The following is a 12,861-nucleotide window of genomic DNA, read 5'->3' as shown; positions in this document are numbered from 1 at the left end:
CTGGCCTCAAATTTGTTGATTCACCTGCCTCTGCCTCTGGGATTAAAGGTGTGTACTACAATCCTGGTCCAATAAAGTGATTTTTAAAAGTGCACTAATTTACTTAGTGTTGTGTACATCTGGACACATGTGACACTTGCCATGGATATGGAGCTCAAAGGACAACTTGTGTTAGGTCTCTCCATCTACCATGGGAGGCCCTGTGTTAAACTCCAGTTATCACGGTTGGCAGCAAGCACCTTTATCCAAGGCACTTTGGCCACCCAATGATAATCATAGGCTTTGGTAGTCGGGTTACTACACAGGAATGCTAGACACAGTGGAATTTCTAGGTATTCCAAGTAAAAATCTTTTTTTTTTTTCTTTTCATCATGAACTCAGAACCAAGCGTATATTCTAGGACCCTTGAAAGCTATATAAGAACTCTGGGGCTGTAGAGATGCCTTGGCAGTTAACAGCACCTACTGCTCTTGGGGAGGATCTGAGTTCAGTTTGCAGTAATCTCATCAAACAGCTCACACAATTCTAACTCCAGTTCCAGGGGACCAGATGCCCTCTCCTGACCTCTATGGCAGCAGGCGCAGATGTGAGGTACATATAAACTCATACAGGCACCCCTCCCACCCCCCACAACACACACTCACACAGATCGTTAAAAAGAAAGGATCACACTGAACCATAAGATCATTCTGTAAGAGCCCCACTGGCCGTGCCAATGACCTGACTTCAGCATCTCACCATCAGAGCCATGTTTCTTCCCTCTCCTTTACGACCCAAACAGCATGTATGCCATGAGGAAGCTGCTGTGTCTCTTGGTACAGTGAAAAAGAAAACTGACAGAACCTGTTTCTTCTGAAAATGTTGTTCTGTTTTTTTGTGACACATTTATGTCCTATAACTTGCTTTTGTTCTTCCTTTCTGTCTGTGTGTGCTATGAACTGAATCCAGGGCTTTGAGCACACCTTCACTAAGCTACATTCTCTCTTCTCTGTAACCAGAAAAAGTCTATACCTAATATCTTGTTTAAAGATCTTTATTGTTTGGTTCAATTTCTCCAATGTTGCTCTTGTCAATTAGCTAGCAGTCAACATTGTATTTTGGAACCGAGTTCTTCAGGCTCCTGGCCCCCCAGATGGTCTTTGCTGTTCTCATCAGACAGAGCTGGGATATAAAGAGTGCTTACTTCCCTCTGACATGTATCTGTTGGAACCACATCCACTACAACAGGAAACACTGTCTCAAATGCTGTAAAAAATTACTGTTTCCAAGTGAATTAAAAGTTGGAAAAATATGAAATTTTCTGAGAAGTATGTTGCAAGTAGAACTATATTAAATATTCTGAGAAATATGGTGTATAGGTATTAACTAGTGAGAAAGAAAAAGGTAAAAATTAGGTTTTTTCTCTTGTATCTTTTTTTTCCTGAAAGGGACGTGAATGAGGGTTCACAGCCTGGCTTGTTTGCTGGTTTCTTTCTTTAGTGATGAGGACAGAAACTCATGCATTCTGGGTAAGCAAGGCAACACTGAGCAATATAGAGAAACCCCACAAGTGATGCTCTGGTCTATGCTGAGTTTGCAGTCAGGCAAAGCACATTTCGACTGACTGCTCTCTTTCTTTCAGCTGTAGCCTGCTTTCTTCCTCCTCAAGAAATTGTGCATGTGTCCTAGGGTTTCAGAGGCATTGGGTTTTGATAATGCTATCGACAAGATGCTGTGTTCTGTTTACTGTAGAGTTCCTATGAATTGGCTGAAGCACATCATATCTGTTATTTTTAAGAAAAACCGCTGCAGAACTGCACTGTGATCCTTGGCTTTGCCTAGTTGTCTTTCTTTTTGAGATATTAACAAGCATTGATGATTAATGCCTGGGTCCATTGTCTTATGAGGGGTAAAATGTGATATTTTCATCCTGTTAGTCTTCATAGGTCACACATTTCAAAGGAAAGAAATTCTTTTAAATCTACTACTTGGCTGTCAACTGGTACAGTTAAATATAAAACAGTGTATTATTCTCCCTCACCGAGCAATCAATGAGTGGGCACACAAGAGCACTCCAGTTACGGACACTTAGTTTAAAATTTCCTATTAAATGCTCCATCTACTTATATAAAACGATTATATATTTCTTAAATACTAATACAAGAAGCACATAACTTTACACACACATTGTTGAGATAGGGTCTATGTAGCTCAGGCTAGCCTAAAGTTCATGTTTCTCATGCCTCATCTTTCTAAATACTGGGATGATTGATAGATGTGAACCATGACAGGAACGTATATTCATTTTTGATATATATAAAGCCTGTCATGTATTTTCAGCAAGTATGGTATTTGTTTATTTTTGAGGCATTGGAGATTGAACCCAGGGCCTTACACATGGTAGATAAACACTCTTAGCATTGAGCCAAACCACAGCCTGTGGAGGTAATTTTACAAACTGCTACATGTAAAAAGACCTCCACAAGAATAATCTGGCTAACATTCCAGCATGGAAGGGAGAGGTGAAGTCCCAACCCCTTGCTGGACAGCCATTGACAGGTAATGCTTCTGGGGAAGGGAGAGTCCCTTTTCTCTAAGTTTATGGCCTCTGGTAGGTCGCCCACACTCCACTGGATGGCTCAATATCCATGAGTATGTGAGCATCATAAACTAAACTGAGTGGGCTGTAAAATAAACCAAACCAAACCAAAACCAAAAACAACCCAAAAATCAGACAGAAACTTTGGAGCAAGTAGGGAAAGAGGTCGGATCTGGGAGGAGGAGTCCACGAGAGGAGCAGGGTGAATATAATCAAAATACACTGCATGCATGTATGACATTCTCAAAATAGTGATAAAAGTTTATATTTAAATTAAAATAAAAACACTGTGTGATTCGGATTACAGATACTGTGTTTAGGCTGGGCAATGCTTTTCTCATCTTACCACTATTACGTTTTGGTATCAAGCCTATGAAAGACTCAAATTAATTGAAGTATTTATTTGGCTTCCTATACTATGAAAGAAGATTGTGCAAGCCTGGATGTTTTTATCTTCTCATTTTTAAGAAAATCTGCCACGACTCACTGATGTTTCCCTGCTTGCTTTCTAAAATGTTTTAAATCGAAAATTATACACATACACATGTTGGGAACAGTTCGCAAATTGTTAAGTACAGACTTGGATACATTATCCCAGAAGAAGGTTCACCTCCCATCCATCACCTCACCTCCCATCCGTCACCTCAGCCTGACCCTGAGTTTTGCACGAGAGCTGATGAGTCAGTGGGAACAGTAAATACAACAGTAAAATAACTGCAGCCTGTTGGCAGGAGCAGCACTTAGCAGCCTGAAGATGCTGTTTTCAATCCCATTTGGCAGGCAAAGTCTGAAAGATGTTATTATAAAGTGAATTCAGCAAGCAAGACAGTTGAGTCAGTGTTCCCTGTAGGTGAGCCTACACATAGGAGCCTCTTAGAAAGACCTGGGGGGCCCATTAGTGGTGTTGGGGGTTTAACTTTGGAGGTGCTGGGGTTGAGCCCAGGGTGTGTTTGCCAAGTTAATACTGAATCACTGAATTACATCCTCAGTCCTGAAAGGTGGAGCAATTGTAAAAAATACTACAAAATTCAGTCTTTGTCTAGTTCAATGCTGTTTGGTAATTTGTGAACTGTATAGATTCCTACCCTTGCCCTGCCTCCCCTGCACAAATATTCCTGGTCAGATAACAAGCAGTCTCAGACTTTTAAGCTTATCTTGGCAATTTCATAATTTCGGGGAGAAAAGAAAGATTGGTAGCCCAGGCTGGCCTTATAGTCTTGATCTTTTTGCCTGAGTTTCCCACATGTTGGGATTACAGGAATGTGCTGCCATGAGACAGATAGACAGATAGACAGAAAGAGAACGAGCACGCATGCCCAGTTTCTTCAATACTCTGGAGCTTTTTCTGTAAGCAAACAAGTCATATCAAGTTCCTCCCCTCCTGTGGACTTTCTGATAGCACATTCTTCCACAGTTGCTGTTGTTTAATCTAATAGCTAAAAGCCAGTGTACAAACCTAGACATGCACACCAGCATACAACATTAATTATTAACATACCATACATTTCTTATTCTCACTCATAACTAAAGAAGTATAATACAAACTAGGAATGACATTCTGGGGGGGCTGGAGAGATGGCTCAGCGGTTAAAAGCATCGACTGCTCTTCTAAAGGTCCTGAGTTCAATTCCGAGCAACCACATGGTGGCTCACAACCATCCGTAATGAGATCTGACGCCCTCTTCTGGTGTGCATGAAGATAGAGACCATGTATTTGTATACATTAAATAAATAAATTAAAAAAAAAAAAAAAAAAAAGATCTAAAAAAAAAAAAAAACCTGCCAGCATCCAACAGAATTCTCTGGAAGGATCTCTGTCCTGCCCACATAGCACAGTAACAGCTCACAGAGCACCATCCCTGTGGAGGCCTCTGGATCCGACATAACCATGTGTGCACTTCATTCCTGTAGCCTGTGATGCAATTCTCATTAAAAAAAAAAAAAAAGAAAAAAAGAAATGACATTCTGTTAGTAAATATAAAAGATATAGATTAATAATATCAGTTTGGACTGGAGAGCTGGCTCAGCAGGTAAAGTCAGTTACTGCCAAGCCTGACAATTTGAGTTCAATGTCCACAACACATATGGTAGGAGAGAACCAATGCCTGAAAGTTGTCCTCTGACCTCCACACACATGCTATGCCATGCATGTCATTCCCTACATTAAATAAGTAAGTAAATATTAAAACTTTAAAAAGAAGATCAGTTTTTGATAACAGAGTGGCAAACATTCCTCCATACCCAGATTGGTGGGAATTTATGGTGATTTATCTTGTTGAAAATGTATAAATCCACTGAGAAAATTTGCATACAAATGTACTGACAGTTGTGACTGCACAGATTCAAGTATAAGAGGCTCACGGAAACATAATTTCTTTTGAAAATATTGTATGGGTATGAGTATTTTGTTTGCATGCTTGTTCATGTGCCACATGCACGAAGTGCTTATATAGGCCAGAAGAAGACACTGGATTCCCTGGAAGAGCAGTTATAAATGGTTGTAAGCTGCCATATGGGTGCTTGGAATCGAACCCAGGTCCTCAGAAAGAGTAGCATCTACATGTCCTTCAACATTTTTTTTTTTTTTTTTTTTTTTTTTTTTTTTTTTGGTTTTTCGAGACAGGGTTTCTCTGTATAGCCCTGGCTGTCCTGGAACTCACTTTGTAGACCAGGCTGGCCTCGAACTCAGAAATCCGCCTGCCTCTGCCTCCCGAGTGCTGGGATTAAAGGCGTGCGCCACCACGCCCGGCTTAACATATATATATATATTTTTATCAGTGTTCTAGAAAAAAACCTAAATGCTCATGAAGAGGGGAAGTGGCTGAGTAAAGCTGCAGTGACAACCAAGTCCCACTGCACTCTACATAAAGGATGGAGAGATCCCTATGTACTGAGAGGAGATACCATGAGGAAACATGAACAACAAAAGGCCATTCCAATGACCCAATGCCATTGACATTAAGGGAAACGTACTACAGAACATGAACGTTCATAAATAACTTTTTCTAGAATTCCTAATAAGTAGTCAAAATTAAGTACTTGGGGAAGTAGAGTTGAGGTGTTGGGGAGAAGAGACCCTTTGAAGAATTTGCTTTTTTAATATTGATCTTTTGTGCTGCTTGGATTCCTCATTGCAGTATTTGTAGAAAGGAGTCCAAGGATATGTTTTGAAATCTACAAGTTTTGAGAGCTTATAAAATTCATGTCAAAGTACAATTTCCCTACAATAAATAATACCTAGAGGAAATCAATCACTTCCATAACTTGTTTCATAGGTAAGAAACTGGACTATCAATTTTATGGGTTGTTAAAGGCATGCTGTCTAGGAAGGCTTTCAGTAATTACATTATTATTGTATCTTATTTTCTGTGTGTGGGGTGATGGTGGGTGTATGCACACACGCTGCACTGTGCTGTGAAGGTCAGAGGAACCTGAGAGAGTCGGTTCTCTCCTTCTACTATGTGGGTCCGAGGACTCAAACTCAGGTTAGCAGGGAAGTGCTTTACCTGGTGAGCATATCACAGAAACTCATCGGCTTCCAGCAATTAAAATGTGATTTAATACCAACATAATAAACGAGAAGAATATCTGTACAGACCATGATATTATGATCTTAATTGTTATTGTACATGTTCCTAACAGGGTGTGTGTGTATGTGCCACCGTGCCAGTGTGGAGGTTAGGGAACACTTTGTGGAGTTGGTTCTCTCCTTCCCATGTGCAAGGGTCCTGGGGACCAAACTTGGGTCACCAGGCTTTCAGGCCAAGTGCCATTACTTGATTAACTATCTCTTGCCCACTTTAATCTAACTTTCAAATAATTTTTGTGTACATATGATGTGTTTGTGGGCAAACCTACCACAGCAAATGTGTGCAAGAGAATGTCTTCTTTTCAATACTATCCTGGAAAAAGAAGTTAAGATTTTTTTTTAGCTACAGATTATGTAAAGTTACCTTTTAAAATGTAATTAAAAATTGTACTGACTACTGATTTTAATAATTAACTACAACAGTAGCTTCATATATCTTACCAAATTGTAAATAAACAGTGAGAAGCTTGAGGAGTGAAGAGCAAAGTGAAAGAATCAAAATAGAAATGGAGGGGAGTAGGCAATGTCTTCAGGGACAAAGAGGGAGACTTTACAGAGATACTTCCCAGAGCAATACTATACCTAACAGCTGGCTGTGCTCCCCTGTGATGGAGTTCTGACTCGGGTCTGAAAAACAAACAATTGAAAAGGATAGGAAAAAAATGAATGACCAAAACAAACATTTATTTAAAACTCAAGCAACAAAAGTCAAACAAGGTGACAAGAAAAAACTTAAAATAAATAAATAAAACGAACATTAACAAAAGAGTAAAAAAAAAAGAACAAAACTACTGTAAAACAATGATCACATTCTTCTATACATTAAATACTGAGTTACTGAGTTATATGACCCAACAATTTCACATATATCCCCAAAACCTCTTGAAAGTGGGGACTCAGATATATACATGTAACCAAGTTTCCAGTGGCATTATTCATAAAAGTGAAAGGCAAAAGCAGTCCAAGCTGTCCTCCGGCAAATGGAGGAGTCAATGAATAGTGGTGTCCTGTAGGCTGCAGCATTATCCCCATAAAAAGAATGGGATTCTGACCATGCTCTGTAAAACACAGATGAAACCCAAACACAGTATGCTAATAGAAAAAGGCAGACAAAGAACACCTATTATCTAATCACATTTATGCAGAATATTGGTCACATGCGAAGTTATAGACAGAAAGATGAGTGCTAGCGGGACTCACTGAATGAAGGATGGGCATTATTGCTAAAGTTCGGATGATGTGAAATTCAGGAAATTTAGGAGTAAGGGCAGGTAATAACTGCCCAGAAATATACACGTAAAAACTGACTAAAGCAAGAAACTTTGTGTCCTATTACCACAATAAACAGTAAATAAAAAATCATTATGCAGATGCGACCAGGCAGCAGTAGTTCATAAAGCAGAAGTCTAACCTTTCAGGACCTGTGACATGAGTTACATTTTCTGCAGCAACTCAAAGGCATGGATTATTACCAAAATCCTGAGGATCCTATGACCTGAAGATCTAGTGACTAAGCAGCTTTGATAAAAGACCGTTTCATCAATAATCTGAAAGTGGCAACAAGCCAAATGCCTAATGCAGGAGGGACCGACAACCACCACTTAACATCAACCACTAGCTTATTTTAAGGTCTTGAAAAGCATTAAGGACTAAATATGGAAACGGCCCTAAGCTCTACTTTCCTCAAAAACTAAGTCTCTTGAGATGCTGTGAACTGCATCTGGCTTCCATGCAAGTATCTGAAGGAATGAAAATAAATTTAAACCACGGGTGTGTGAAGAATGAATTTTACTAATTTCTAATTGAAGTTTTAAATTTTCTCCAAGAAGCTATACAAAAGTAGCAGTGTTTTGGTTCTTTTTTTTTTTCTTTTCTTTTCTTTTTTTGGCCAGTGGTAAATATTTTATTTTAAATGTTACTAATATTTTACACAAAGTGAAAATAATATTCACCATGTGTCATATATATGTCATATGTAATTAAACATACCACTTTAAAGGAAAGACTCCAAGGGTAGGACATAGCGAGTGGTAGAGTGGGTTTGACCTCCACTACTTCAGTAAGCAATAATAAAAAAGAACCCCAAGACAGAAGGAATAAAAAAGGAGCTCTTAACAAACTCTGGTTTCTTATATGTATTAGAGTATCCCTGTCAGTATACAATGTCAGCAAGACAGACACAATGTAGATACCTTATTTCCACAATTAAGTCTTAAGTGATTAATATTTTAGTTGTATTTTTCAGAGTTTTCTTCCTTGATTTGATTTTGGAAAAGAGAAATTGAACCAACACATTAGCAAGTGTTTCTTTAGCTTTTAAAAAAAAATGCATCTTTTCATCTGAATAAAAGCATGCAGAAGGCCTGCACAAATTCAGCCAAACAAAATTTCAGTAATGTGAAGGGGAAGTGTGCACAAAGTACCCCCCAACCAAGAAGCTATGTGTAACTGACACATGCCAGGAGAAGGGAATCCAAGCTTTTTCCAATGGAGTCATCAGTCGAACTCCTGGACAGGCCTCAGCCTCAGCACAAATCAGATCCCCTGTTTTGTTTTGTTTTGTGGGCTCTTTTGGTTTTGCACTTTTTATTTTTTGAGGGTTTTTCTTTTCTGTTTGTTTTTGAGAGAGGAAGGGATGGGAGGAGTGAGGTAGAAATGACATGGATGGGTAAGGAGCTAGAGAAGATCTGGGAGAACGTGGGGGAGAGGAGAGAATAGGATCAAAATATATTATATGAAAAGTGAAAAAAATTAGAAATCTAAAAACAGATTCAATCTGTCACACCCCTTCGGAAGCAGAGAGAAAAATGTTTGTGGGTGGGGCTTATTTATAGATATTTTTATAAGAATCGTTACTGCTTTACTATTGCCCATAAAATAATTATTTTTTATTGTTCTGTTGAGAAATTATTTACCTAATAACATTCATAATTGAGAACAGAAATATCATGAGGTTGGTTCCAGACCACAGTGATAAGTCATATAATTTGTAGTTTTTGGTTCCCTGGTGCTCACGCAACCTGTATTTATAATACACTTTAGTTTCTATGAAGTGTGCAGTCACATTATATTGTTTAAGCAATATACATACCTCAATTTCAAAATACTCTATTGCTAGAGAATGCTCAAGATCATCTGAGCCTTTCCTGAGCTGCAGTCTCGTCACTGGTGGCAGGCCCTGCCTCAGTGCTGATGGCTGCCGTTTAGCAGAGTACATACTTAAGGTTACGTGGATGCGGATGGCAACTTTTAAATAGGAAATCTGTGAGGGTTGATTCTTTACACAGAAATGCCTCTGGAGCATGAGATGCTGTTTGACAGCATTTCCTTTGTTTGGTCTTGGGGAGACAAGGTCTCACTTAGTAGCCACTTACTTTGTAGAATGTAGTGAATCCTTTCCAACACTGCCACTGCTCTCCTTTTCATTCCTTTCAGCAGTGTTTAGTCAATGTACAAAACCATGTGTTTTGTTAATGCATTCTTACATACGTGTCTTCTATTCATTCTCCCATATGACAAAGTTCTTCCTTTACCCTGCTATGGCCCTTTATCTCTTCCCTAGTATTCCACTTTTTACTTTCATGTCTTAAAAAAAAAAAAAAGTCAAAGTCCCACATATAGGAGAGAGTCTAGACTTTCTGTCAATCTGCTTAGCATGATGTCTGCTTACATCCATTTTCCTGCAAATAACATAATTCAGTTCTTTCCTATGGCTACATAAAAGTCCATTGTGTATTATATAACACCACACTTTCCTTATCCTCATTTGCTAACAGATATGTAAGCTGCTTCTAGAGCTTAACCACTGTGAAAGCCCTACTATAACAGATATCTTTGACTGCTGCACCAACACTGGAGGACATTCTAAAGTAGGAATCATTTCAGCAATGCTCAAACCATCTTCTCCATGAGAGGCTTAAGAAACCACTCTTTGCTCATCCATAAGAAGGCAATTCCTTAGCCGGGCGTGGTGGCACACACCTTTAATCCCAGCACTCGGGAGGCAGAGGCAAGCAGATTTCTGAGTTCGAGGCCAGCCTGGTCTACAAAGTGAGTTCCAGGACAGCCAGGGCTACACAGAGAAACCCTGTCTCGAAAAACAAAACAAGAAAGCAATTCCTTATTTAAGTTTTGTCAAATAGACATGGTCTCTGACTCTGCTTCTAATCCTTGGTCTCTGCCACTTCCATATCTGGCTAATTCCTCACTTAAGCTTCAAACCTCAAACATGAGGTCAGGATCCAACTACTTCCAGCTCCTGTGAGTGATGTTGCACTGATTCCCCCATAGGCCATCAATGTTCTCAAAGTTGAGTCCCTACCAGAACAGTTTCTAGTGACTTTGTTCAGTAGTCTCAGAGGAATTACTCTATGTAACAGATTCCATGCTAAGAAATGCATGTCTTAAGGATACACGAAAGCCTAATTTATTCTTTGATCTACAGGATAGGTGTCATGTTAAACAGGCCATGAAAACTATTTTAATCTTGCCCATCTTCATCAGACTTCTTAGGTGATCAGGAACATAATTGGTAGTTGGTGGCGCACATCTTTAATCCCAGCACTTGGGAGGCAGAGTGAGTTCCAGAACAGCCAGAGAACCCCTGTCTCAAAAACAACAACAACAAATTGGTAGTTTGAATGGAATCTGTTCTTCCCCCTTTAGGAGTAGGCCAACAGTGGCTGGAAATACTCAGTAGACTAAGTCAAAACAAATACATTGCCATTCAGGTTTAAGCTTCAGTTACAGAATATAAATAAGCAGGATATACTTAGCTTAACTTTTAAGGGCATTGGAATGGCAGTTAACCACCAGTTTCAACTTAGTCCCCTCCCTAGATACATTAGCTCCCAAAAGGGCAATGCTGACCTCTGATGCCAGAGATAAGTCTTCTCTCTAGTTAAAGAAGCCCCGGTTGGGACCTTCCTCCTCTCAAGGGCTGTGCTGTGCTGTGTACCCCGTGCATCTGTTTTGCGTAACCACTGTCTGCAGTCATCTTCACTAGCTCTTCTGTACTGTTTGCTTCAGCTTCTCTATCAGAGGCTGATGCTTTACCATGTACTTTTATGATATGGGGACAGCTTCTTTCCTTAAACAGCTCAAACAACCTCTGCTCACTTCAAGTTTTTCTTCCACGCCATCCTTTTCTCTCTTAGCTTTTCATCTCTCCAGACCAGTAAACCCTTTCCCCTATCAGCAACAATGATACTTTGTTTTCTTATCATTTATGTCACTGGAATTTCTCACTTCCTGTAAGAACTTTTCTTTCACATTTGCCACTTGCCTACCTTTGAAAAGATAAAGTTCCTGCCCTCATGCAGATATTCAGAGATAAGACAAAGAAAATTAATAATTAAAATAACTTTAGTTCAATCATCAGCCCTGAAAAATAAAAACCATAATTTGAGTTTGTAAATGTTAGCTAAGGAGTTAACTGAGTTAACTGGGCAAACCTTTCTGAGGAGGCAATCATTAATAAAAGACCTGGTACAGAAAGGCAGAAAGAAATTGTGGAACTGGGAGAGAGAGAGAGAAGGATAGGAAAGAAGAGGGTAGGAGAGGGAAGGGAGTAGGGAAGGGATATAACACTAAAGACCCTTTGGAAAGGTCATATTCCCATATACTGCTGTATAAGCTTCTAAAATACATGTGGATACATATATTAAGAGAGTTAAAATGGAGTTACCCTGTAACTGGGGACAAATATAAGCTTAAGTCTCAGGAATGAGTTACTTTTTTTTGGAACTGCAGCCAGTAAAGTCCTGGAGACTTCCCCAACAAACATTATAGGCTACTGTCACTGCTTTTGGCTAACCCTTCAGAACTTGATGAGTCAAACAGTATTTGAGTCATAGAATACGGGGAAATCAAGATGGTGGAAGCTTCATCCCTCTAGTTTTCACAGTGCTAAAAAACACTATGCATGCTACCAGAAGAGACAAAAGAAACCATCAATCATTCCCAGAAATGAATCCTGCCAGTTACAATAATGATGGGTCTGGGAGGAACCAACCACTTTCTGACTGACTCTACGGCTGCTCCCCCAAATGAAACCTACAGTTGACACCATTATTGAACCGAGAACATGGGGCCAGTCAGACAATAGGTCATAGAAGCTACTACTATTATTCTGCCAAATGGACAAAGTGTTAACCCCATTCCTAATGACTTATGATTATACCCACAGATCAATGTATTTCTCAACATTCACTGGAGGAGCTTCTTTCTGCAGTAGACTAACACAGGGTGACTAACTGGCCAAGGTACGTAGAATAAGAGACATAATTAAAATAATAAAAATAAAATCTTAAAAAAATAAAAGTTTCTATAAAAAGAAGGTAAGCATGACAGTCTTGAAAATGACTGCTTGGAGCAGGGGAATGGAGGAGGAAAGGCAGTATCAAATGGGAGTCAGCTTGGTACACTTGGGGACGTGTGATGTGCTGAGGGTAATGAGTAGCATAGTGGTTAAAAGGGTCAGGAAACAGGTAGATAGAAGTTACATTCAAGGTCCTGAAGAAAAGACAATGATTGTCACTTTTACGTTGAACAAGGTCTACTGGGAGGTTTTACATAGCCACACAACATGCCTGGTTAACTGTTTAAAAGGCATGCTGATGGTTGGATTATAAAGGGCGTAAGGCTCTTCCGGTCAGAAAAGCACCGGGGTAGCTAGGGCGCAGGGTCGGCTGAC

General features: G+C 39.5%; 1 protein-coding gene across 1 annotated transcript in view; it reads right to left on the bottom strand.

The window, feature by feature from the left end:
* The window catches only part of Slc12a6 (solute carrier family 12 member 6), a 100,221-nt gene that overhangs the window by 34,780 nt on the left and 52,580 nt on the right, over window positions 1-12,861 (bottom strand). The window contains exon 2 of the mRNA XM_029468319.1: window positions 6,750-6,794. Within this exon, the coding sequence (XP_029324179.1) occupies window positions 6,750-6,794 (45 nt within the window). The remainder of the gene's footprint in view (window positions 1-6,749; window positions 6,795-12,861) is intronic.

The sequence above is a fragment of the Mus caroli genome, chromosome 2 (assembly GCF_900094665.2).
Source record: "Mus caroli chromosome 2, CAROLI_EIJ_v1.1, whole genome shotgun sequence".
NCBI classification, from domain to species: domain Eukaryota; kingdom Metazoa; phylum Chordata; class Mammalia; order Rodentia; family Muridae; genus Mus; species Mus caroli.
This window is presented reverse-complemented; position numbering and strand designations above follow the sequence as displayed.